The sequence below is a fragment of the Scyliorhinus canicula genome, chromosome 18 (genome assembly GCF_902713615.1).
Source record: "Scyliorhinus canicula chromosome 18, sScyCan1.1, whole genome shotgun sequence".
NCBI lineage: Eukaryota > Metazoa > Chordata > Chondrichthyes > Carcharhiniformes > Scyliorhinidae > Scyliorhinus > Scyliorhinus canicula.
In genome coordinates, this window is record NC_052163.1 from 109,455,413 (window position 1) to 109,483,047 (window position 27,635).

A 27,635-nucleotide genomic window follows, 5' to 3' on the forward strand; every position below is an offset into this window, starting at 1 on the left:
CTAGAAACGGACTTTTGGGCTCTTTTTAGGGCCCCCAGCGGTGCTTTATCGATGATTCCAGACGTGGGAAGGGGTCTGCAGTAGATCCCCAGGGTTCTATGGTCCGGACCAGGAGTGAGGTGAGCAGAAAAGCGGTGGCAGCACCTCTGGAAAAGCGGGGGAAGGAAAACAAAATGGCGGCCGGCAGAGCCCTCGAGGAGTGGAGGCAGTGGGCGCAGGAGCAGCAGGAGACTCTTCAGCGCTGCTTTCGGGAGCTTAAGGTGGAGCTGCTGGAGTCGCTGAAGGCTACCACCGGTAAGTTGCTGGAGACTCAGACAGCCCAGGGGGCCACAATCCGGGAGCTGCCGCAGCAAGCCTTCGAAAGAGAGGATGAGGCCGCGGCCCTCACGGGGAAGGTGGAGATGCATGGGGCACTCCATAAAAAGTGGCAGGAGCGGTTCGAGGAGATGGAGAACCGGTCGAGGCGGAAAACCTTACGGATCCTGGGCCTCACGGAGGGGCTGGAGGGGTCGGACCTGGCGGCCTATGTGGTCCTTTTGGTGAACTCGCTGATGGGAGCTGGGTCCTTCCAGGGGCCCCTGGAGCTGGAGGGGGCCCACAGAATACTGGCCAGGAGGCCCAAGCTGAATGAGACGCCACGGGCGATGCTGGTGCGGTTCCACCGGTTCGTTGACCGGGAGGGCGTGCTTCGGTGGGCCAAGAAGGAGCAGAGCAGCAAGTGGGAGAACACGGTGGTGCGGTTCTACCAGGACTGGAGTGCGGAAGTGGCTAAGCGGAGGGCCGGGTACAACCGGACGAAGGCGGTGCTCCACAGAGTGTGATGTTCGGCATGTTGCAGCCGGCGCGTCTGTGGGTCACCTACAAGAACTGTTACCATTATTTCGAGTCCCCGGAGGAGGCGTGGGCCTTTGTGCAGGCCGAGAAATTGGACTCAAACTGAGGGTCAGGGATGGGGGTTTTGTATGCAAATGTAACTGTGTCCAAAAAATTTTTGGAGGTGGGTGGGTTCTCTGTTTCATGCTGGATGTGTGTTGGCTTCAGGGTGGGTGGGGCGATGTCTTTTTGTATGGGTCTGGTGGACGGGTTCGGGCAGGGAGGTAAACTGGGAGTGCGGGGAGCTGGCGGTGGGGACCGGCAATGGGAGCTGCCCTGGAGGAGGCGGGGTTGGGAAGGGCAAAAGCGCGGGCTTTCCTCTTGTTTCCCGCGCTGCGGGGTGATGGGGGCGGGGTCGGGGCTGAGAAGCGCGAGCCTTTGCTTGTTTTGGGCCAAGAAGGAGCAGAGCAGCAAGTGGGAGAACACGGTGGTGCGGATCTACCAGGACTGGAGTGCGGAAGTGGCTAAGCGGAGGGCCGGGTACAACCGGACGAAGGTGGTGCTCCACAGAGTGTGATGTTTGGCATGTTGCAGCCGGCGCATCTGGGGGGGGGGGGGGCCTGCTGATGGGCACGGAGGAGGAGGAGGAGTAGCCCCACGTGGGGAGGGGTCGGAGGTGTGGCGGGAGTCGCTGGGGTCAGCATAAATTAGTTGGCTCACGGGAGTGCTATGGAGGGGGTGGGGGGCACGACTAGGAGGGGTCCTAGCCTTGGGGGGCGGGTACCATGTTGCTGCTGAAATGGCCAGGAAGGAGCTGGAGTATGCAGGGGTGCTGGGGGGGGGGGGTTGCCGCCGTGGGGAACAGGCCGAGCGGGGGGCGCTGGCCGGTGGCGGGCAGGGGATGGGTTATGGCTAGTCGGCAGCGGAGGGGGGCAGGGAGCCCTCTGATCCGGCTGATAATTTGGAATGTGAGGGGGCTGAACGGGCCGGTCAAGCGGGCCCGGGTGTTTACGCACTTGAAGGGGCTGAAGGCGGATGTGGCCATGCTCCAGGAGACGCACCTGAAGGTGGCAGACCAGGTTCGACTGAGGAAGGGATGGGTGGGCCAAGTATTTCATTCAGGGCTGGATGCGAAGAATCGGGGGGTGGCGATCCTGGTGGGAAAGAGGGTGTCGTTTGAGGCGTCAAATGTGGTGGCTGACAGTGGCGGGAGGTATATGATGGTAAGGGGCAGGGGGAGCGGGTGCGGGGTTTATGCGGCGCATGTTGGGCCGCATTCTGGATCTGGAGGCGGGGGGCCTGATCATGGGGGGGGGGGGGGACTTCAACACGGTGCTGGATCCCCCATTGGATCGATCCAGGTCCCAGACGGGTAGGAGGCCGGCGGCGGCTAAGGTGTTGAGGGAGTTTATGGATCAGATGGGAGGGGTGGATCCCTGGAGGTTTGCGAAGCCAAGGGCCAGGGAGTACTCGTTTTTCTCCCACGTTCATAAGGCCTATTCCAGGATCGATTTTTTTGTCCTGAGCAGAGGGCTGGTTTCGAGGGTGGAGGATGCCGAATACTCTGCCATAGCCATTTCGGATCATGCCCTGCATTGGGTGGACCTCGGGCTGGGGGAGTAGAGGGACCAGCGCCCGCTCTGGCGCTTGGAGGTGGGGCTGCTGGCAGACGAGGAGGTGGGCGGGAGGGTTCGGGGGTGTATCAAGAGGTACCTTGAGGCCAACGATAACGGGGAGGTCCGAGTATGGACGGTCTGGGAGGCATTGAAGGCGGTAATTAGAGGGGGTTTAATTTCCATCCGAACCCATAGGGAGAGGGGAGAGCAGAGAGAGAGGGAGAGATTGGTGGGAGAGATGGTGAAGGTGGACAGGAGATATGCGGAGGCTCCGGAGGAGGGATTGCTGGGGGAGCGGCGTAGCCTTCAGGCCAGGTTCGATCTACTGACCACCGGAAAGGCAGAAGCTCAGTGGAGGAAAGCACAAGGAGCGGTGTATGAATATGGGGAGAAGGCGAGTAGGATGCTGGCACACCAGCTCCGAAAGCAAGACGCGGCCAGGGAGATTGGGGGGAGTGAAGGATAGAGATGGGAAGGTGGTGCGGAGGGGGGTAGACGTTAATGGGGTCTTTAGGGACTTGTATGGGGAATTGTACCGGTCTGAACCCCCGGTGGAGGGGGGGGGGGGGGGGGGGGAAATGGGGCACTTCTTGGACAAGCTGCGATTTTCGAAGGTGGAGGCGGGTCAGGTGGAGGGGCTGGAGGAGCTGGTCACTGTGATTGGCAGCATGCAGTCGGGGAAGGCGCTGGGGCCGGATGGGTTTCCGGCCAAATTTTATAAAATGTATGCGGACCTGTTGGTTCGGACCTTTAACGAGGCAAGGGAGGGGGGGGGGCTTTGCCCTCAACTATGTCACTGGCGCTGATTTCCTTGATCCTTAAGCGGGACAAGGACCCCCTGCAGTGTGGGTCATATAGGCCGATCTCGCTGCTAAATGTAGACGCCAAGCTGTTGGCGAAGATCTTAGCTACAAGGATAGAGGATTGTGTGCCGGGGGTCATTCACGAGGACCAGACGGGATTTGTAAAGGGAAGGCAGTTGAATACCAACATACGAAGGCTCCTGAATGTCATTATGATGCCGGCTGTGGAAGGGGAGGCGGAGATAGTGGTGGCATTAGACGCGGAGAAGGCCTTGATAGGGTTGAGTAGGGGTATCTGTGGGAGGTGTTGGAAAGGTTTGGGGGAGGGGTTTGTCCGTTGGGTGAGGCTGCTCTATGAGGCCCCGATGGCGAGTGTAACCACGAATAGGAGGAGGTCGGCGTACTTTCGGCTGCACCGGGGGACGAGACAGGGGTGTCCCCTGTCCCCCTTGATCTTTGCGTTGGCAATTGAGCCCCTGGCCATGGCGCTGAGGGAGTCGGGGAACTGGAGGGGCCTGGTGCGGGGTGGGGAGGAGCATCGAGTGTCGCTTTATGCGGAAGACCTGTTGCTGTATGTGGCGGACCCGGTGGGGGGAATGCCGGAGGTGATGAGGATTCTCAGCGAATTTGGGGGCTTCTATGGGTATAAGCTCAACCTGGGTAAGAGCGAGCTGTTCGTTGTGGACTCGGGGGATCAGGAGGGGGGGATTGGTAGGCTCCCACTGAAGCAGGCAGGGAGGAGCTTTAGGTACCTGGGAGTCCAGGTGGGTAGGAGCTAGGGGCCCTGCACAAACTTAACCTCACAAGGCTGGTGGAGCAAATGGAGGAGGAGTTTAAAAGGTGGGATATGTTACCGCTGTCGCTGGCGGGTAGGGTGCAGTCCGTCAAGGTGACGGTGCTCCCGAGGTTTTTGTTCCTGTTTCGGGTGTTTTTGGAAGGGGGGGGGGTCTGGCGCTGCCCTACCTGTGTGGGTATTACTGGGCTGCCAACACAGCAATGGTGCGTAAGTGGGTAATGGACAGGGAGGGGGCAGCATGGAAAAGGATGGAGATGGCGTCCTGTGTGAATACAAGCCTGGAGGCGCTGGTAAAGGCGCCATTGCCGCTCCCTCCAACGTGGTATACTACGAGCCCGGTGGTGGTGGCAATGGAGACGGCATAGGGGGGAGGTGGGGGGCTCGATGGAGTCCCCGATACGGGGGAGCCACCGGTTTGTCCCGGGGAGCGTTGATGGGGGGTTTCTTAGCTGGCACAGGGCAGGTATTAGGAGGTTGAGGGACCTGTTTGTAGATGGGAGGTTTGCGAGCCTGGGTGAGTTTGAGGGGAAGTTTGGGCTCCCCCCGGGGAACATGTTTAGGTACATGCAGGTTAGGGCGTTTGCCAGGCGGCAAGTGGCGGGGTTCCCTGTGTTGCCCCCGCGGGGGGTTCGGGACAGGGTGCTCTCGGGGGTGTGGGTTGGAGGAGGGAGGATTTCGGACGTGTACCACGTTATGCAGGAGGTGGATGAGGCCTCGGTGGAGGAGCTGAAGGGTAAATGGGAAGAGGAGCTGGGTGAGGAGATTGAGGGGGGACGTGGGCGGATGCCCTGGAAAGGGTGAACTCCTCCTCTTCTTGTGGGAGGTTTAGCCTCATACAGTTCAAAGTGCTACATAGGGCTCATATGACCGGAACAAAGATGAGCAGGTTCTTTGGGGGCGAGGATAGGTGTACTAGGTGCTCGGGGAACCCAGCGAACCATGCCCATATGTTCTGGGCATGCCCAGCGCTGGGGGACTTTTGGAAGGGGGTAGCAAGCACGGTGTCGAGGGTGTAGGATCCAGGGTTGAGCCATATTGGACTTGCAATATTTGGGGTAGCAGCGGAGCCGGGAGTGCAGGAGGCGAAAGAGGCCGGTGTTCTGGCCTTTGCGTCCCTAGTAGCCTGGCGTAGGATTTTGCTTCAGTGGAAGGATGCGAGGCCCCCAAGCGTGGAGGCCTGGATCAATGACATGGCGCGGTTCATCACGTTGGAGAGGGTGAAATTCACCCTGAGAGGGTCGGTGCAAGGGTTCTTTAGGCGGTGGCAGCCTTTCCTGGACTTCCTGGCAGAACGGTAGGCCAGCAGCAGCAGCAACCGGGGGGGGGGGTTTGGTTTGGTGGGAGGGAGAATTGTGTACATGGGTTTGTTGGATGTGGCAGGTGTTATCTCTTTCCTTTTTGTTGTTTTCTTTTTTTTTTTCTAGTTGGTTTTTGTTCTTTGGTTTTTACTATGGTTGTTTTGTTAATATTGTTTTGTTGTTTATATTTTGTGAAAATCTTTTAAAAAATTATTTTAAAAAAAAATTAACCTAGAAGTAGGCAGGGTAGATAAAAGATGCCAGTGTAGGAGGGGGGATTCTGGGAGTTTGTCAAGTTTTGCTGCTGACTGTAGTAAAAAGTGAGACCTTGAATGCTGCCTGTAAGAAACTGCTTGCGTAAGAATGGAAAGTAGATGTCTCCCTCTACAAGATAAGAAAGCACGGGATGTGAAACGTTTGCGATATTGTGGTAAATACAGAGGGCATTATGTAAAAATGTAACGGTAGCAACAGCCACATAAACTGTTCCTGGCTGGTCAAGAAAAGCATGATTACGAGGCAAAAATTGATTGGACGAGGGAGGGGTTAATTAGATAAGAGCCAGGGCTCCTGATCAGATTCACACAGTGGAAAGATTTAGGCGACAAGACAAGAGACATCGTGTGACCCCCTCCGGCCCACCCCCATCAGGTCATAATACAGAGAATATATAGCCTACATAAGACTGTAAATTACTGCCTGAGTTTATTGCTTTAGCTTACCTGAGAACTTAATAAACTTAGTTTGCCTTTAGCTCATTAAAGCAGTCTCTTACTTGAACTCTTGGTTAGTCCATTCCTACAATAATTAGGAGCTCAAGGTCCTTCCATAAACGAATGGGAACCGAGATTGAAATTTGTCTCAGACTAATAGAATGAAAATCTTGTCCCTCCATAAGACAAGTTTGCATTATTAAACAGACTTCACATCGGGTCGGAGGTCATATTATAAAACGGGTGATGTCCACAACAGAAATTAAGTTACAATTGCAAAGTCAGAATCATTGTACCAATTGAAAGTTCTAAATATATCAACAATTCCAACACTTTTTTGCTTGAAAAATCAGTTATTTCTAGCTTCACTGAATCACTACTTGTAGCTAGAAATTCAAGTAAAAGAAACACAGAGATAGATTAAAAGAAGAGTCATTGAAACTGATCTCAACTCTGTTATAATCATATTGCTGGAATATTTTTTAAAATGACTTCTCTAACATATCTACTTTGGTAAACAAAATTGAAAGCAATAATCCATAAAACAGCACAGTGGCCAGCACTGCTGTCTCACAGCGCCAGGGACCCGGTTTCTATTCCAAACTTGGGTGAGTGTGTGGAGTTTGCACATTCTCCCCAGCTCTGCATAGGTTTCCACCCACAGATGTGCAAGTTAAGCAGCTTGGCCATCTTAAATTGGCCCATAAGTTTTGCAAAAGGTTAGGTGGAGTTACTGGGATGGTGTGAGGGAGTAGGCCTGGGTAGGGCGCTCTTTCGGAGGGTCGGTGCAGACTCAAAATGTCTCCTTCTGCACTGTAATGCTTCTATGATTCTACAGCCAGCAGCAACCAATAATTTGCAAGATTTGGAACGATCAGTTTCACAAGAAGCTGCAAGCAGCCAGATAAGACAGCATTACCTAAATGAGAACATATGTATCAATAGTAACACAAAAGAAAAACACTGCAGATGCTGCAAATCTGAAATACAAACAGAAAACGCTGGCATATCTGGCAGCATCTGCTTTGGCACCTTACCTTCAAAACCAATATTTCCAAAGCATGCAAAATTCTCAGAGGCTGTTGGCAGGGGAATAATTTACTTCAAATTTGTTTTGCAAAGTAGATGCATCAGACTAGTTTTTGCTTGAATATTTCAACACTACAAATGTGAGAGATCAGAGATCTGTCCTGCTATATGAGATATTGGGTATTCACACGCTTTTGTGATGGTGCTATTAGTACAAAAGCAGAAAGTTTCAAAGCAGGATAGCACTGTGCAGCCCCTGACAAAAGACAATGTCATGTGCTATGAGGAATGAAAGCTAACAGCAGAGTAGCTTGTGGAGAATGGAGCTGGTTACATGGCACACAGGAGAGACAGGGCAGAATATACCAGGATTTTACTGATGACAATGAACTGAAACCCCACAACACAACTTCAAATTTATAAAGGAGGAAGCTATTGAGGAAACAAAAACAGAAGGGGATATTATCCTGATAGATAAGATAAAAATTTCAAACTAATTGCTGCAACAGAACCTGAATCAGACGCTGCAGCAGATTGTTACAGTACTGCTCTAAATGCTCCAATATTCAAGCATGCACAGAGACAACATGTGGAGGCTTACCTTCAAAGTGGGAGCATGTGCTATCCTCCTCTGTGCCGTAGTAGTTACAGTTTTTGGTGCCATACCAGCAATAGTTTGAGATTTTAAATTGAGGTTGCTGTTTCTTGGGCAATTAAGAGATACTACAGTTCTATTTATAGATTCCATCTTCGGCTTTACTGGAGCTAAAATACACAAACAAGTTATGAAAACAAATGACTAAAAGTGTGTCAATTCCACAGCAAATATTATATCCAAATAATTATGCAGGATAATAAATCAAAGTTCATGATTGTACTTTTAAGTATAAATGCAATATTTTTGACAGCATAAACATACACATTATGGATGCATAAACATACACATTATTGATATTCACTCTTGTTAAAAGGATGAAAAGCACTTGTCCAGCAGTTGGTGCATTAAAGTGAAACTTATAAAAGGTCAAAAGGTGTGACCTTTAATCTGCGTTATTTCATGTCAGAAGATTTGTTCAGAGGCCCTAAAATTGGCTTTGGCACCACAGAGCTAGTTAGTAGAGGCCCTAAAATTGACTTTGGCACCACATAGCTAGTTAGGCATCAGAGCTCCTGCCCTCAATACCTTAGCACTACTCATCATCAAAAGTGTGTATTGTGCGAAGGCTAGATCATCGGTGAAGCTCCTCCAAACTCAGCTAGAGTCACAGACTAACAACATGGACTCTCATCGGTTGTGGTAAGGCTTAAACAACATAACGGGTTACAAAACAAAGCAGAGTAGAATCTCTGGCAGCAGCACACCCCCTCTCAATGAACTCAACGCATTCTTTGCCCGTTTCGAGCAGGAAACCAAAAACCATTGTCAACTGCCCCAGCAGCTTCGGACACACCCATACCTACTGTCACAGCTTCCAAAGTCAGAATGGCCTTCTTGAAAGTGAACCCTTGGAAAGCAACGGGTCCTGACTGAGTCCCTGGTCGTGCATTCATTTCCTGCATGGACCAAATGGCAGGTGTGTTCACGGACATCTTCAACCTCCCCCTACTCCGCTCCGAGGTTCCCACCTGCTTCAAGAAGACCACCACCATACCGGTGCCAAAGAAAAACCAGGCAACATGCCTCAATGACTACCGTCCAGTGGCCTTGACATCTATCGTTATGAAATACTGCGAGAGAGTGGTCATGAGACACACCAACTCCATACTCCCAGAATGCCCTGATCCACTGCAATTCACATACTGCCACAACAACCGGTCCACAGCAGACACCATCTCCCTCGCCAGACACTCATCCTTGGATCATCTCGACAACAAGGTCTCCTATTAATTGACTACATCTCCGCCTTCAATACCATAATCCCAGCCAAACTCATATCAAAACTCCAAAACCTAGGACTTGGCTCCTCCCTCTGCAACTCGATCCACAACTTCCTGACCCATAGACTACAATCAATACAGATAACAACACCACCTCATCCACAATAGTCCTTAATACTGGGACGCCCATAGGCTGTGTACTTAGCGCCCTACTATACTCCCAATACACACACGACTGTGTGGCAAAATGTTACTTCAACTCCATCTACAAGGTTGCTTATGACGTGACTGTAGTGGGTCGAATCTCGGACAACAATGAGTCAGAGTACAGGAGGGAGATAGAGAACCTAGTGGCATGGTATAACGACAACAATTTCTCCCTCAACATCAGCACAACTAAGGAGCTGGTCATTGACTTCAGGAAGCGAAGTATCGCACACACCCAGTCTGCATCAATGGTGCCGAGGTGGAGATAGTTGACAGCTTCAAATTCCTAGGTGTGCACATCAACAATCTGTCCTGGTCCACCCACGTCAACGCTACGACCAAGAAAGCAGAACAGCGCCTATACTTCCTTCGGAAACTAAGGAAATTCGGCATGTCCACATCGACTCTTGCCAATATTTACAGACGCACCACAGAAAGCATCCTTTCTGGCTGCATCACTGCCTGGTATGGCAACTGCCCGGCCCAAGACCATAAGAAACTACAGAGCGTCATGAACATAGCCCAGTCCATCACACAAAGCTGCCTCTCATTCATTGTCTACACCTACTGCCTTGGGAAAGCAGGCAACATAATTAAAGACCGTTATTCTCTCTTCCAACCTCTTCCTTTGGACAGGAGATACAAAAGTTTGAGAACACACACTAACAGGTTAAAAAAAGCTTCTTTCCCACTGTTACCAGGCTCCTGAATGACCCTCTTATGGACTGAACTGATCTCTTCACACTTCTTCTCTATAGAATAGTACAACACTCCGTATGCTTCACCCAATGCCTGTGGCTATGTATTTACATTGTGTATTTATGTATGTCTATATTTTTTCCATGTATGGAATGATCTGTCAGGACTGTACGCAGCACAATACTTTTCACTGTACCTCGGTATACATGACACTAAATCAAATCAATAGCCTGCTAATATTCGCTGTCCAGGCTCATACATAAAAAATGGCTGCTTCAACAAAGTACCAAGGTTATGATGAGAACCACAAGGAACATAATGAGATAGCATCACAAAGCACACGGATGTTCAGTCCGTTAAAATGACGGTGCTCCCGAGGTTTTTGTTTTTGTTTCAGTGACTCCCCATTTTCATTCCGAGGGCCTTTTTTAGGAGGGTGAACAGCAGCATTCTGGGATTTGTTTGGGCACACGGGACTCCGAGGGTGAGGAGGGTCTTTTTGGAGCGGGGCAGGGATAGAGGGGGGCTGGCGCTGCCCAACCTCTCTGGGTACTATTGGGCGGCTAATGTCTCGATGGTACGCAAGTGGGTAATGGATGGGGAGGGGGCAGCATGGAAACGGATGGAGATGGCGTCCTGTGGAGGCACGAGCCTGAAGACGCTGGTAACGGCGCCGTTGCCGCTCCCTCCAACGAGGTACACTACGAGCCCGGTGGTGGCGGCTACCCTCAAAATTTGGGGGCAGTGGAGGCGACACAGGGGGGAAGTGGGGGGCTCGGTGGAGGCCCCGCTGCGGGGGAACCACCGGTTTGTCCCAGGGAACATTGATGGCGGGTTCCTGGGATGGCACAGGGCGGGCATTAGGAAGTTGGGAGACCTGTACATTGACAGGAGGTTTGCGAGCCTGGGTGAGCTGGAGGAGAAGTTTGAGCTCCCCCGGGGAATATGTTCAGGTGCCTTCAGGTCAAGGCGTTTGCTAGGCGGCAGATGGAGGGGTTCCCTTCGCTGCCCCCGCGGGGGGTAAGGGATAGGGTGCTTTCGGGGGTGTGGGTCGGGGATGGGAAGGTGTCTGACATCTACCAGGTGATGCAGGAGGTGGAGGAGGCGTCGGTAGAGGAGCTGAAGGCTAAGTGGGAAGTGGAGCTGGGGGAGCAGATTGAGGAGGGGGCATGGGCGGACGCCCTGGAGAGGGTGAACTCCTCCTCTTCATGTGAGAGGCTTAGCCTCATCCAGTTCAAGGTACTACACAGGGCTCATATGTCCGGGACGAGGATGAGCAGGTTTTTTGGGGGTGAGGACAGGTGCATTAGGTGTTCGGGGAGCCCAGTGAACCATGCCCATATGTTTTGGGCATGCCCGGCACTGGGGGAATTCTGGCAGGGGGTGGCGAGGACGGTGTAGAGGGTGGTAGGGTCCAGGGTCAAGCCAGGCTGGGGACTCGCGATATTTGGGGTTGGGGTGGAGCCGGGAGTGCAGGAGGCGAAAGAGGCCGATGTTTTGGCCTTTGCGTCCCTAGTAGCCCGGCGGAGGATCTTGCTGCAGTGGAAAGATGCGAGACCTCCGAGTGTGAAGACCTGGATCAATGACATGGCGGGATTCATTAAGCTGGAGAGGGTCAAATTCGCCCTGAGGGGGTCGGTACAAGGGTTCTTTAGGAGGTGGCAGCCTTTCCTCGACTTTCTGGCTCAACAATAAAGAACTAGGTCAGCAGCAGCAGCAACCCGGGGGGGGGAGGGGGGGGAAGTGGGGTATTATTTAAGTTAATTTGCTTATTGTTAATTTATTTTGTTGTTTATTGGTTTGGGGGGATTCGTTATATGCGTTGTTACGGGTGCCGGGGGGGTGTTTATTATTGTTATTATTATTCTGTTGCTATATATTTTTCAAAAAATTCCAATAAAAACTATTTTTAAAAAAAGCACAGGGATGTTACCTGCAAGGGTATCCCAACTTGCGAAACTGGTTTGTGGCCGCGCCGGGGGGGGGGGGGGGGGGGATTGTAGTTTTGTTACAATTAGTTAAGACTATTTATTAAAGTAAAGACAAATATATGCAAATAGGGCTATTATATGCATATGTAATTAAGATGTATGTATTACAAAATACACAGTTTATATAGAACATACCACTTGTTCCAAAATATGTCTACGCTATCTGAACTCTGTAAGACTTCCCAGTTTCTCCAAACGACATCCAAATTAAATAACCAGTTTATAGTGACCGCACATTACTGGGATGCTAGTGAAGATATTTAAAACTTCTGTTATGAAGGTTTTCTGTACTGTCTTCGCTCCAAGACTTAGAGAATTGTTTCATGTAAACTTAATCTCTAGGCTGCTAGCTGGAAAATCAGCTTTCAGGCTTGGTGGCTGGAAACTGGCTTGTCTGCTTTCTGAGAGTGCTAGATGTTAACTGCCTCCCTGGCTTCTGAGCCATTTATAACTTTGCTCCTCTTTGATTATGCCTTGTGTGTTCAGCTGTCTGCCCCAATCAACTGCCTTGACTATACATTAACGTTTGTATTCCTTATTGACATTCCCAATCATCTATAAGCTGGGTCTCCTCAAACTATTTACACCACATTACTATCTAAAAGGCCTTCTAATCTCTTTATTAGGAGAGACGCATATTAATGGGGCCCTTTGAATACTGTCTACTGCTGTCTCTAGGCAGATTTCTACTTGTTGGTGGTGGACATGTGACATCCAATTTTTGTTCACTTTGTTTTACTGCTGTTGCTAGGCAGATTCATGACAATAGGAATACGAGTAGGTCATTCCGTCTAACAATTAGATCATGGTTGATCGGTGTTATAACTCCATTATTTTGTCAGGCAAAGATAGAGGGTTACAAAGTACTTCAATTCCATAACCCTCAATGTTCCTTCCTAAAAAAACAATCAACATTAGTTCTGAAATTTTCACTTGGCCTTGTCTCAACAGCTTTTTGAAATGAGGCTGGGGTGGCAATGGTGCAAGAGTTCAAGATTTCGACGACTCTTCAAATGCAGTTCCTTCAATGAGTCATTTCGGGCTCCGGTGATTCAAAAATAGTTTGCATAATATGAACTACTTACAAGGGGGAAAATTGCACTCTCAGACACCAAGAGAGAGGTTGAATAAAGATCATTGTATTCTATTCTGTACTGCGGGCACAATCATAAATCAATGTGAAACTCGAGGACAATTTTCAGGAAAACTGTAACATAGTACACCGTAGAGATTTTGTTTGGGTCTGCATCTTCTGTTCCTCATATAAAAAGCTCCTGATTCCAAAAGGTTAAAGGGCCAAGAGTTCTAATAAATAAATTCTATTTAAATAGAGCCTTTTTACTTACTGTGTGGAAAACCTTACTGCATATTTGCATTTGCTGCCTTTTTTTTTAAAGAGAATACAACAAACCCCGACTTGGTCAACAACCAATGGACATTAATGCAGGACAAGAGAGACATGGAAGAGGCAAATTGGTCACAGATCAGAGGTGGAAGAGAGTACGGATACAAAATTACTCTAGGAAATTATGAATATAATCAAATCAAAATAGTTACATAGAGTATGACACAAAATCAGGAAGGACAGCTTACATTGTCTTGCTGATGGCAATGCCGGCATTTCCACATCATGTCTTGCTGATGGCGTCCCATCTGCTTTTGGCTTATGCGCAATTCTCTTCTTCTCCGCTCGATTGGTAAAAGACGTGCTAACTGCTTTTTTCACTTCTACCAGCTGAGCTGCTTGCTGCTGTGCCATCAAACCTCGTTGGTAGCAAACCTCTTGAGCAGTAAATCTACGAAAAGGACGGATGACTGGCTTGGCTGGTTCCACCTAAAGAAAAATAAATTGTCAGATATTATTTCAAGAAGGTTGTTTTCATCCTAAAATGGAAATTTGCAATACCATTTTATGTATAATGTTGAAGCTTGTGGGCAAAGGTTTTATTCAAATTTGTCTAAACATATTTTAATTGCTTTAATTCCATAAGACTATAACAGTGACTTTTCAGTTGAACACTGATTCACCACTGAGTTTAGGTAAGGTATAATAGTGTAGACTATAAATCCAGAGTGCATTAGTTAAAATCACATCTCTTCAGCAATCACTTGCGAAAGAGTACAATTGCCCATCTAAGAAATTCTGTGTTACTCGTCATGGGTTCTGTGGGTCCTTGCATGGCTGATGAGCCTGATCCTAGAGCCGCATCTTCGACTGCACACTTGGCAGGTGTTTCCGGGAGGTGGCATCAGTCCTTGGACTCTAGATCACTCGTGTTCCTTTCGCAGGCTCCTTTTACAGGCCTCTCTTGCCTTTGGGTGCCCTTGTAGAATTGTGTTCCTTCAATCAGGGTAACAGATACATATGCTGTATTCAAAGCCCAGGATCATACCATTCAGCCAAACAGGTAGGGGAGATGCTAGCATAGTGGTCTACATGCGACTCCATACACACAGTAATGACTCTTAACTGCTCTCTGAAATCACCCAGCAGGCCATTCAGTTTAAGGGCAATTAAAGACGGCATCAAATTCTGATCTTTCGGGCAATGCTCACATTCTATGCAAGCATAATTTTTTTTTAAAAGGTCCATGCCGGTGTTTATGCTGCACACAAGCCCCCAAACACACTACATCTAACCCCATCAATATATCCTCCTAATCCTTTCTCACAAATTGTGAAATAGAATTCAAAGAAGCGACCATGAAAATTGCCAGTGTAGAAATATTACTCCCGTCATCCGGTCACAATTACGCACTCCGAAAACTAGATTTAGTGCCACACCTGTTTTGTGGTTTTCAGTCACTTGTGCAACAGCCAACGTACAGAAAAAAATGAGTACACCAATCAGCTATTTATCAACTTGCTGGATTATCCTCAGTATAGATGGGACAGTTTTACAAGGTAACAGATTCCTAAATGCAAACACAGAACAAGATGTAAAGAAGTGCAATTTATTTTTCTATTTTGAACATTCTCCACCAGTTGAGTTCCTAAAAGATAGTGACTGCATAGAATCCCTACAGTGCAGAAGGAGGCCATTGGGCCCATTGAATATGCACCAACCTTTTGAATGAGCACTCTGCCCATTCAGGAGTGTCCACCCCACCCTATCCCCGTAATCCCATAACCTAACCTGCACATCACTGGACATTAAGGGGCAATTTAGCATGGTCAATCTATCTAATCCGTACATCTTTGGTGTGTGGGAGGAAACCCACGCAGACACTGGGAAAACGTACAAAATCCACAGTCACCAGAAGCCGGAATTGAACCCAGGTCTCTGGCACTGAGAGATAGCAGTGCGAACCACTGTGCCATCGTGCTGCCCCTTGCGGCAAAGTAAGCTATCACAGTAAGTGGCAACTTTCTGGGACATCACACAATTGGAAGCCATCACTGCGGAGTTCAACACTTTCATACTTGAGACTTCATTCACATACTTACAATCAGGGGTTAGTTTTCCTTTACTGGAGCCCAGGACGAAAGGCAATATAGCGTTATAATCACCACTCCTGCTGAGATCAGCAAACTCTCCACAAACCAATGGCTTCATAAAGGACCTTGCTGGTCTGAACTTTGAGTACAAATCTGCTATTCCACAAAGTATCAAGCAAAATTACATCAAGCTCACAAACATTCCTGCAATGAGTAAACTAATTTCTAGGTGATAACTCTTTAAACACTGGGAATATTCACTACTGCTTCCCAAACAAACAAATATGTTTACCGAAGTGCTTCTCAGCCAACATTCTGTAATGCATAACTGGGTGCGCAAGACACAAATTTACGCATTTTCATAGGATCCCAACAGTGCAGAAGGCAGCCATTCGGCCCATCGACCCTCTGAAAGAGAACCCTACCTAGGCTCAATCCTCTGCCCTATCAGGGGCGGCACGGTGGCACAGTGGTTAGCATTGCTGTCTAAGGCACTGAGGACCTGGGTTCGAATCCCGGCCCTGGGTCACTGTCTGTGTGGAGTTTGCACATTCTTCCCGTGTCTGCGTGGGTTTCACCCCCACAACCCAAAGATGTGCAGGATAGGTAGATTGGCCACTCTAAATTGCCCCTTAATTGGAAAAAATAATTGGGTAATCTAAATTTATAAATGAAAATAAAATAAAATAAAAAAATCCTCTGCCCTATCCCAGTAACCCCACCTAACCTTTTGGACACTATGGGGCAATTTAATGCCAATTCACCCAACCTGCACATCCTTGGACCATGGGAGGAAACCGGAGCACACAGAGGAACCCCACTCAGACATGGGGAGAATGTGCAAACTCCACACAAACGGCCACCGAAGGCCAGAATTGAACCTGGGTCCCTGGCACCACGAGGCAGCAGTGCCAACCATTGTGCCACCGTGCTGCCCCATGAATATAAATTCCACCAGTGGCCGGGTGGGAGTTGAACCCTCGTCCCCTGCACATTAGCCTGAGCCTTCAGATTATTGTCCATTCATTACCACTTCCTCACCGCCTCCCTGTTAAATACTGGAAGATAGAGTGAGTAATCAAGAGGCCCATTTTGCAGTCAGCCGAACACTAACCGTAAAGAAAGCTGCCCAAAAATATCTAGCAATGGATTTCAATTGTTTCCAATGTTGATTTCATTTGGACACCAGCCGTATTTTCATTCAGGCATCGACAGTAATATATCAAGCAGGCTAAGTAGCCAATCACAGAGAATTCTCACAGACATCATGAAGTAACAAGCAAGTTTTATCATTTAGTTTTTAGAATTGTACAAGAAGGGAAATAAAGATTGGAACTTACACGCGAGAATAATGTAAAAGTTGAAATATCATTAACAATTAAAACAATGTTTATAATTTAAAAACTGTGCAAGATATATTATGGACTGAATTAATTCAATATTTCAGAGAAATAAATAAATTTTCCAATGGCAGAGGGAATTTTCAATGTTTAAAAGTTCATGCACACCTCACTCAACAAGGTGCAGATTTTCAAAGGTTTTTCCATTGAGAAGGTAGAGCAAAAATTGCAAGCTCACACCAACTCAGTGATTTCTAATCGATTTCCATCTGGAGGAGTTCAGGTCGAGTGCATTCTTAACTTCAAAGCTAATTAAAATAGAAAATCTAGGGCAGGGTGAATAGACTGATAGTGAACTGAATATGCAAAGTTACGACGGTATAACGCTAATATTCCACTTACATTTTCTTGCTTTGCAACGTGTGAAATTCTCCTTTTCTGTCCTGGGAAAAGTGTGGTTAGACTGGATTCTTTATCTTCATTACTTTCCATAGACACCTACATACAAGCATAAATAATTGCTTAGTACAAATTTGAAAGTCATGTAACACTTCCAAACACATTTGAGTTAGTAAAGAAAAAAGGATCAGTTAAATTATATGCTACATCTAACAAAAAGTCTACTTTTAACAATTGAGTTTGCGACTTCATTATACATAACGAACCACCCTCCCCTGACACTGTGTGATGTAATTTATCAAGCTACAAGTTAATGAGTAAAACTACACACTCGGAAAATCCCAGGGCTTTTGTATATTGTAACTAAATAACTACAGTTATTACACAAGTTCCTCTTGGGAAGAGAATTTTCACTTTCAAACTAAGTTTCTACAGCATAATACAAGAAAATGTCATAAATTTAACCCTTTACTCGTTTCAGACAATGGGCATAGAGCTAATCATTCCGCCTACAGTATGCACGCTGTACTAATACCCAAAGAATAGCATATAAATAATAAAAAATGCAAAAAAACTGAAAAATGAAGTTCAGTAACTCCCGAGGCTGATCAACCAGGTGCCAGGAACAGGTCCACATGCTATCATCTTGCATTGCACCAGTTTCTCCCCCCCCAGCTGATGTCATGGGTGTGTGCCTATCAGGTGGGGTCAGTATGGTTTGCATCTGCACGGTCGGTGACATCACTGTTCAGTGTTCTTCCCTTGCTTGCTGTTGACCATCCCAAGAACCCTCCAGCCCTCTCCCAAGACTTTGACATGCAGTGTTCCTGTTTCCGGCATTGAGCTATGGTCCATCTGGCAGTGGTGATGGCCCATAATTTAGAGGTGCCAAAATAACAGTGTCCACTACATGCATGGTAGTCTCACATAGGCATTTTCAAAGTGGGGGTCGCAACCCGTGGGTGGGTGTCGGGCGGGTGTCGGGAGGGTCGCGGAGCCATCGATCACGGCATTCCCAATCGTGGGAATTCAGGCGCAACGGCCCCAGCAGCCGGCTTTTAAAAATGCAGACACGCTGCGTATGCATGACCGCTCATCAGTGTGCATGCCCAGAGCGAAACACCGCCTCCTCCAGACGTTAGAACGCTGACCCAAGAGAAGATCTTTTTAAAAATTCAATTCAGTCTCCCTGCATCTGTGTTGAATATGCTCAATGGCTGAGCCTGCAGAACTCTTTTTGATAGTGAATTTGAGATTAAAAATATTCGCAATACTTCGAGTTGCGTAATTTCTCCTCATCCATGTTGAAAATCGTTACATTGTAATTTGCAGACTGCATCCCCAGGCATAAACCACCCATCTGAGGAATATGTACATTCTGCATCTGCTTTGTAGAGTCCTGAGAGAATAATGCCTGTTTCAATGAGGTCATTTCTCATTCTTAGCTATTCTAGACTACAGAATATAAACCCAGGCTCACCTCTCGCATTAAATGTAAGAGAAAATGATGGGTTGCGAAGGTCGACCGGCATGGGTCGCGAAGGTCGGCCGGTTGGTAAAAATGGGTCCCGGGCAAAAAAGTTTGAAAAACACTGGTCTAACAATCTTTTTCAAAATTCTTTAATATACAAAATTATATAACTTAAGCACATATTGACCTGTTTGCAGTCTGAGAAATAATGTACAACAAAGTGTAATCTTGTAAGCAGAGGATTTTGATTAAAGAGTTAGTAACCAGAGGGCACAGATTTTAAGGTTATTAGTAAAAGAATCAGAAGCTACATAAAGAAAAACGTTTTTTTACACAATGAGTAGCTAGTATTTGGAATGCATCGCCTGATAGGATGGTGGATACAGATTCAATAGGGAATTAGATAAGTACTTGAAGAAACAATTTGGGAAGAATATGGGGCAGAGATGAGTGGGATAAACTGGATTGCTCTTGGAAAGACCCGGCAGAGATTAGATGGTTCAAAAGTTTCTTTCTGCGCTGTACCAGTCTATGATTCCAGGGCCTACAGGTTAAATGGATACTTTGCTTCTCTTATCAGTATTGAAAATGCTACAGTACCTACCACCAGCTCTCGGCATGGGTGCTTCTAAATTTAATTCCATAAAAATCACATATTACTGAGAGGGTAAATTCATAGAATTACATAGAATTTACAGTGCAGAAGGAGGCCATTCGGCCCATCGAGTCTGCACCGGCTCCTGGAAAGAGCACCCTACCCAAGGTTAACACCTCCACCCTATCCCCATAACCCAGTAACCCCACCCAACACTAAGGGCAATTTTTGACCCTAAGGGCAATTTAGCATGGCCAATCTACCTAACCTGCACATCTTTGGACTGTGGGAGGAAACCGGAGCACCCGGAGGAAACCCACACACAATGGGGGAGGATGTGCAGACTCCGCACAGACAGTGACCCAAGCCGGGAATCGAACCTGGGACCCTGGAGCTGTGAAGCGATTGCTCTATCCACAATGCTACCGTGCTGCCCACTAATTCGAGCAACAAAAAATTATTTTGAGTTCTGAAGTTGTCATTTTGGACTTGAAACATTAATCATTTCCCTCCACAGGTGGTGCCAGGTTTTTCCAGCACTTCGTTTTCATTTCAGAACTCTTACACCTGAATCGTTTTGCGTTAATTATAATAAAAATATGCAGGGTAGCTGAGAATGGGAGGCTTGTGAGTAGGTGGGTTCCTCTTGTTCTTGCAAGAGTGCTTAAGGGTGCTGAAAGGAATTTATTTTTATTAATTCATGGGATGTGGACATTGCTAGCAAGACCAGAATTTATTGTCCATCCCCAATTGCCCTCGAGGTGGTGGTGAGCTGCCTTCTTGAACTTCTGCAGTCCCTGTGGTGTAGGTCTATCCACCATGCTGTTAGGGAGAGAGTTCCAGGATTTTGCCCCAGTGACAGTGAAGGAACGATGATATATTTCCAAGTCAGGATGGTGAGTGGCTTCGAAGGAAACCTCCAGGTGGTGATGAGCCCATGTGTCTGCTGCCTTTGTTCTTCTATATGGTAGCGTTCATAGGTCTGGAAAGTGCTGCCCAAGAAGCCTTGGCGAGTTCCTGCATCTTGTAGATGGTATATACGGCTGCCACTGTGCTTTGCTGGTGGAGGGTTTGTGGACGGGGTGCCAACCAAGCAGACTGCTGTGTCTTGGATGGTAACCTCGTGTTATTGGGAGTTGCTTCATCCAGGCAAGTCTTTTTTTTTTATAAACTGTTCATTGGATGTACGCCAGCAGTTATTGCTAATCCCAAGAGCATTTAAGAGTCAACCACATTGCTGGGGATCTGGAGTCACATATAGGCCAGACCAGGGAGGATGACAGATTTATTTTCCTGAAGGGCATATTTTATTGGAATTCACATTTAATGATCTGCCACGGTGGGATTTGAAACCGGGTTCCCAGAGTATTACCCTGGGTCTCTGGATCACTAGTCTAGTGACAATACCACTGCGCCACTGCCTCCCCAAAGTGAAGAACATTCCATCATACTCCTGATTTAGGCTTTGTAGATGGAGGACAGTTTTTGGTGAGTCAGGAGGTGAGTAACTTGCCTCTGACCTGCTCTTGTAGCCACAGTATTAATATGGTTAGTCCAGTTCAGTTTCAGGACAATGGTAACTTCAGGACGTTGATGGTAGGGGATTCAGCGATAGTAATGCCATTGAATGGCAGGGGGTTTGGTTAGATTCTCCCTTGTTGGAGATGGTCGCTTCCTGACACTTGCATGGCACAAATGTTACTTCCGTCTTGTCCGCCAAGCCTGGATATTGTCCAGGTCTTGCTGAATTTGGACATGGGCTGTCTCAGTATGAGTCGTTGCCAATAGCGTTGAACATTTGTGCAATCATTCATGAACATCCTCCACTTCGGACCTTATGATGGAAGGAAGGTCATTGTTGAACCATCTGACGGTTGTTGGACCTAGAATGCTATCCTGAGGAACTCCTGCAGTGAAGTCCTGGAATTGAGATGATCGGCCTCCAACAACCACAACCTTTGCATTAGGCATAAATCCAACCTATGGAAAGTTTCCCCACTGATTTCCATTGACACTGGTTTTGCTAGGGCTCCTTGATCGCACATTCAGTCAAATTCTGCTTTGATATCAAGGGCAGTCACACTCACCTAATCTTTCAGCTCTTTTGTTCACGTTTGAACCAAGGCTGTAATAAGGCAGGACCCAGACTGAACATCAGTGAGCAGGCTATTGCTAAGCAAATGTCAATTGGTAGCACTGTTGATCACTCCTTCCAGCACTTTACTAATAATCAAGAGTAGACCAACGGGGGGGATAATTGGTCGCTTTGGATTTGTCCTCCTTTGTGTACACAGGACATACCTGTGCAATTTTCCACATTGCCAGGTAGATGCCAGTGTTGTAGCATGCCTGGAACATAGCAAGTTCTGGAGCACAAGCCTTCGGTACTATTGCCGGAATATTGTCAAGGCCCAGAGTGTGTGCCTTCAGCCGTTTCTTGATATCACGTGGAGCGAATCAAATTGGTTGAAGACTGACATCTCTGGAGGAGGCAGAGACGGATCATCCATTGGGCACTTCTGGCAGAAGATTGTATCGTTGAAGCAGGGTTGATTGTCTGGCATGGTGGTAATGGCAGAGTAACTGATGGCAAGACGGTCTTTTGCCATCTTCACCTTTGAATGTGGATATTCAAATCATTCAGCTCTAGTTTATTATGAACATAATGAAGTCAAGAAATATCCAAGTTGTCTTGTCGGGGTCATACCGAATTTTACTGAAGTCAAAGTATCGGCTACAAACAAGAGGCGGGTTGTAAATGAAAACTTGTAGCAATAAATTGAAGTGATAACATTTTATTTTGCCTTCATTTAATTCATCATGTCATAAGTCAAAAATGTGCCATTTCTCACTTCTGCTACTGATGTAACATTTTGTTGCATTAGAGTCCATAAGCTTCCAGCCTGAATGTTTTTCACGGGATAACTAAGCACCAAATGACTGCAGACGGTGCCTGCATGTCGTGATGCAGCTTTATTTCAAGAAGCAATAATAAATCTGTTAAAACACGAAGGTGATCAGTTGGTGACAGCCATTAATTAATATTCCCTCCTGCTCCCTCCCAGCTGCTTTACTATCAGTAAAATGTTCAGTAAACTATATATTATTCTATACTATAAATAGAAGTCTAGCAATAACGGATGAATTATACGAAGGACTCTTATTCCCCAGGGAAGTCCAACACCTCTTGCTTCAGCTAATTATCAATTAAGGCACAGTGGAATGAAAAGCACAGAACAAAAAAAACTCCTTTGGGGAAAGAAACAAAAATAACTTGCTATTAGCTCCATAATGTCTTGCATCTCTTCCCAGTTACACTCCTCCTAGAGGATTCCCAACTGCTATTTGGGGGAGCTCAGAGAATGCAACATTGCCCTACTGGCAAACCCAGAATGTTTTGCTCTTCAACCACACAAAAGGTCATCAATTTACTGAGGACAAAATGGCCACTCAAGACCTCCAAATGGAGAAGTGAAAAATCATGAGAATAATTTTGACAATATTAAAGCCTATACTTCAGGCTGATAAGTGGAAGGTTACGTTCTCGCTACATAAACGACACAAGTAACATCCATCCCCAAGAAGGAACATGACCACCGACGCTCAATGGCATTACCATCAGAGCTTCTCACCATCAACATGCTGGTAGTCACCATTGACTGGAAAATGAACTGCACCAGCCATCTAAGTGGCATGGCTACTAGAGCAGGTCAGACGTTGGGTATTCTCTGGTGACCGGCTTACATCCCAGCCACAAGACAACAGTCAACAGTGCAGTGGGGAAAACTTCCATTTGCCTGGTTATATGCAGCTCCTAGAACACAGGACAAGGCAGTCTGCTTGGTTGGCACCCTACTCATTCTCTCCATCATTGGATAACATTGCAGCAGCATATTCACCACATGAATGCAACAGCTCAAGAAGGTGGATAACCATCTTCTCAGAAGAAACTAACAAAGGGCAATAATGTCAGCCTTTGCAGCTACGCACACATCCAGAGACTGAAGTTTAAAAAACACTTCACTGTCTGTGTCGAGTTTGCACATTCTCCCTGTGTCTGCGTGGATCTCACCCCCACAAACCAAAGATGTGCACAGTAGGTGGATTGGCCATGCTAAATTGCCCTTAATTGGAAAAAAAAGAATTGGGTACTCCTAATTTCTTAAAAGAAAACACTTGCTAAAAAGGAACAAAATGGCAAACATAAACTGGCAAAAGATTAGCCAGGCGTCAACTAAAATTAATTTGCTTGTGAAAGTCACTAACAAAATTATGTATTTTCTTTTCATTTTAACTAGTGAACTTCGCTTTAAAACTTAGCAACTGTAAACAGCCTAGGAAAATGGTTGCTGCTTGCATTCCTATGTCAGTTTATTTAAAAACACACGCTGTAAAGCAGTTCAAACTGGCTTGCTAACGGAGGTTGAGGGGAAGAAACCATTAAGTGCAAAAGGATAGACAAGTTTGCAAGCTTGAAATAGGCTGGATTTCAAAATGATATCAATTAACTTCATACTAAATTTCATACATCTGACAATTGTTACTGGATTTCTAGTGGTATTGCACATGATAATCCAGTTATTGTGTGGTTCTATCAAGGACCTTGCCATTCTGCATTACACAATACAAAGTGAAAATGTGCCAAAGTCATACTCTGTTCTCATGTGAAGATTGAAGCACAGGGTTGGATGAATCGATAGAATCCCTACAGCGTAGGAAGGGGCTATTTGGCCCATTAGGTCTGCACCGACCCTCTGGAAGAGCACTCTACCTAGGCTCACTTGCCCATCCCATTCCCGCAACTCAGCGCATTGACAATGGGCAATCCACCTAACCTGCATATCTTTGGACTGTGGGAGAAAGCGCACACTCCGGGCACGGGGAGAAAGCGCACACTCCGGGCACGGGGAGAAAGCGCACACTCCGGGCACGGGGAGAAAGCGCGCACTCCGGGCACGGGGAGAAAGCGCACACTCCGGGCACGGGGAGAAAGCGCACACTCCGGGCACGGGGAGAAAGCGCACACTCCGGGCACGGGGAGAAAGCGCACACTCCGGGCACGGGGAGAAAGCGCACACTCCGGGCACGGGGAGAAAGCGCACACTCCGGGCACGGGGAGAAAGCGCACACTCCGGGCACGGGGAGAAAGCGCACACTCCGGGCACGGGGAGAAAGCGCACACTCCGGGCACGGGGAGAAAGCGCACACTCCGGGCACGGGGAGAAAGCGCACACTCCGGGCACGGGGAGAAAGCGCACACTCCGGGCACGGGGAGAAAGCGCACACTCCGGGCACGGGGAGAAAGCGCACACTCCGGGCACGGGGAGAAAGCGCACACTCCGGGCACGGGGAGAAAGCGCACACTCCGGGCACGGGGAGAAAGCGCACACTCCGGGCACGGGGAGAAAGCGCACACTCCGGGCACGGGGAGAAAGCGCACACTCCGGGCACGGGGAGAAAGCGCACACTCCACACAATCACCCAAGGCAGGAATCAAACTCGGGTCCCTGGTGCTGTGAGGCAGCTGGGTTGACCACTGTGCCACCGATGGGTAACATCGAAATTGAACTGGTGTTTATGTTGCAGATCATAACTCTGACTTGGGTTATCTTTGTTAAGCATGATTGCCAAGGTGAATTAAGAGGCTACAAGACATTATGATTAGGAAACCATGCATTCTACACAGCTTAGATTGGAGACTTCGTCTTCATTTTATGAAAACAACTGCCTGGATTTGGAATTGTAATGACAGGGGAATTATTGGCAGACATTGTCATTACAAGTGGACATATTTGGCACCTGCACATATGCAGTTTACTGCAGAAAGCAGTAAGTCACTTTCAGTGATTCCCTGCTCCTCCACAGGGATGTTGTTGAAATCCAGGGGGATTGAAATCTTCAGAAATCACTTGAATTGGCCTACATTAATTGTCATACTTCCGTCTATTTTCACCTTGGTAACATGATTCAACTTTTGCCGTCTCAGCTCATCTGCTGCTGAAACCCTCATTCATGTCTTTGCATCCTCTAGACTGGACTATTCCAATGCTGGCTGGTCTCTGTAACCTCGAGGTTTTAATCACTCTATTTTTGGCACCTTGCCTTCAGTGACATAGGCACCAAGCTCCGGAATCATCTCTTGACACATCTCCTTCATTTTCCTCCTTTAAAATGCTCCTTAAACCTCTGGCTGAAGCTTCTGATTATCTAACATGAAATTTCCATGTGACCTGGTGTCACTCCGGTTTTATAATGCTCCCGTGAAACACCTTGGGACATTTCATTATGAAGGTGCTAATGTGAATTCAGGTTCTTGTTGTAATAATTATTGAACAACTTCTCTGGCTCCAAAAAAAAAACCCTCATCATCGTGGAATGTCAGATTTCCTGATGGTAAAAATTCCATCTGTTTTTGAACAGTAATATCTCAAAACAAAAACTTGTATTTTAGCCTCTACCCATTCCATGTGTATGTTTCAATCTTTAGCTTTTGTAAAATGATTAACCAGTGAGTCACTTGGACTAGCTGAGACTATAAATGGCTGCTTAATCATATCAGCATTGCTGGACTCCGGAGTTGCCCCACAGTTGGCACCAGAATAGAATTACCATCAGGAAAGGCGAAATCAATGCCACAGAGATTACTAGACTTTTGTGGGCCTCTTGCAAGGTCAGTGGCAAGTGCTGTTACTTGCTGCTGACTGCAAAATCCGGGCCATTGCTCTTGGGGATATCAAGTCGAAGTCAACAATTTTTTTTTTTGTTTTTAAAAAGGCGGATGCCTTTAATACCTTCATGAAAGTTTTCACTTGGAAGGCACAAAATAAACAACTTGTATTTGCATAACGTATTTAATGTATAAAGTATCCTAATAAATGTAACCGTCTTGTAAAATAGAATTTTTAAAACATTTGTTGCTTAAAACTATATTTGACGCTAGAAAGTTCAACTCTGAATGATGCAATTCAACACAGGTGAAATGTTCCTGCTTACATACATTTTTCCTGTTTTAAATGTAGACTTAAAATGTTGACAAAGGATTATGTGTATACAATCAGATCTTTTGAGAGGATACCAATTCATAACAATGAGGTTATGCAAGGTCATACCAAGATCACCATTTTGTGACAACAAAATAAATCACATTGCATTATCAATTTTCTGGGACTTTTATTAGTATACCGGAATCAATAAGACATTAATTAGCACTGGAGGGTGCTAGCTATGAAGAAAGGTTGAGTAGATTAGGATTGTTTTTGTTGGAAAGACGGAGGTTGAGGGGGGACCTGATTGAGGTCTACAAAATTATGAGAGGTATGGACAGGGTGGATAGCAACAAGCTTTTTCCAAGAGTGGGGGTGTCAATTACAAGGGGTCACGATTTCAAGGTGAGAGGGGGAAAGTTTAAGGGAGATGTGCGTGGAAAGTTATTTTACGCAGAGGGTGGTGGGTGCCTGAAACGCTTTACCAGCGGAGGTGGTAGAGGCGGGCACGATAGCATCATTTAAGAGGCATCTAGACAGGTATATGAACAGGCGGCAACAGAGGGAAGTAGACCCTGGAAAATAGGAGACAGGTTTAGATAGAGGATCTGGATCGGCGCAGGCTGGGAGGGCCGAAGGGCCTGTTCCTGTGCTGTAATTTTCTTTGTTCTTTGTTCACTGGAGTGGGGCAGCACGATGGTGAAGTAGTTAGCACTGCTGTCTACAGTATTCCACCTCCAGTATTTTTATAACTAATAAAGGCCGTATGATTTTTCTTCTGGGTTAAGCCATTAATCCTTGAGATTAATGTTCAATCCCCAGAGGGTTGGCAATCCAACATGTAAGGCACCAGTGATCTTCATATCCTGCTGCAGAGAGCTGCCAGGGATCTGGGTTCGATCCTGGCCCCGAGCCACGGTCTGTCTGGATTTGAACATTCTCCCCATGTCTGTGTGGGTTTCGCCCTCAAAACCCAAAGATATGCAGATTAGGTGGATTGGCCACGCTTAATTGCCCCTTAATTAGAAAAAAGTAATTGGGTACTCTAAATTTATAATAAAAAAAAGTAGCACTGGCGCTCTCCTGAGCTTTCACGAATTGGTGGGGATTTGTTCTTGTTGGTAGCGTTGAGTGAAAGTGTGTTGGAAAATAACAACACTGGGAAAGCAATCCTGGGTTAACCACTAATGAGGCGGGAGGAAAGAAGGGGCATTGCTCTGGACATCTCGGAATCTCCATTCTTCCATTAGAGGATAAGTCTCGGGCAAAGGATTGATATCGACTCAACTAACCAAAGTTGGAAAATTGAAATTGAAATATAATTTTACGCTGTTGGTTTTTAAAAAGAGCAAGTTTAAAAGTTGCATTTTCAAAAATAACATCTGCTGTAGCTGACTACTGGAAAATAAAAATCGGATGTTTAAAAAAAGTAGTATTTAAGTGATTTGACTAGTGTACCTTCTAAATGCTGTAGAGAAACTGTGCAAATGAATCATAATGAATGTGGTTATGTAGAAGTTTGACAGAGGAAGGTCATGTTTCTATAATAATTACTTCCACTTCGGA

General features: G+C 46.9%; 1 protein-coding gene across 2 annotated transcripts in view; it reads right to left on the reverse strand.

Annotated features, from left to right (window-relative positions):
- Positions 1-27,635, reverse strand: part of rexo1 (REX1, RNA exonuclease 1 homolog) — a 114,037-nt gene that overhangs the window by 47,427 nt on the left and 38,975 nt on the right. For both annotated transcript variants that reach the window (XR_005457915.1, XM_038776604.1), the window contains exons 3-5: positions 17,024-17,119; positions 13,437-13,677; positions 7,670-7,833 (exon numbers count right to left, since the gene is read on the reverse strand). Coding sequence is in view for 1 of the 2 variants with exons in the window: in XM_038776604.1 (XP_038632532.1) it covers positions 7,670-7,833; positions 13,437-13,677; positions 17,024-17,119 (501 nt within the window). In the remaining variant the exon portion in view is untranslated. The remainder of the gene's footprint in view (positions 1-7,669; positions 7,834-13,436; positions 13,678-17,023; positions 17,120-27,635) is intronic.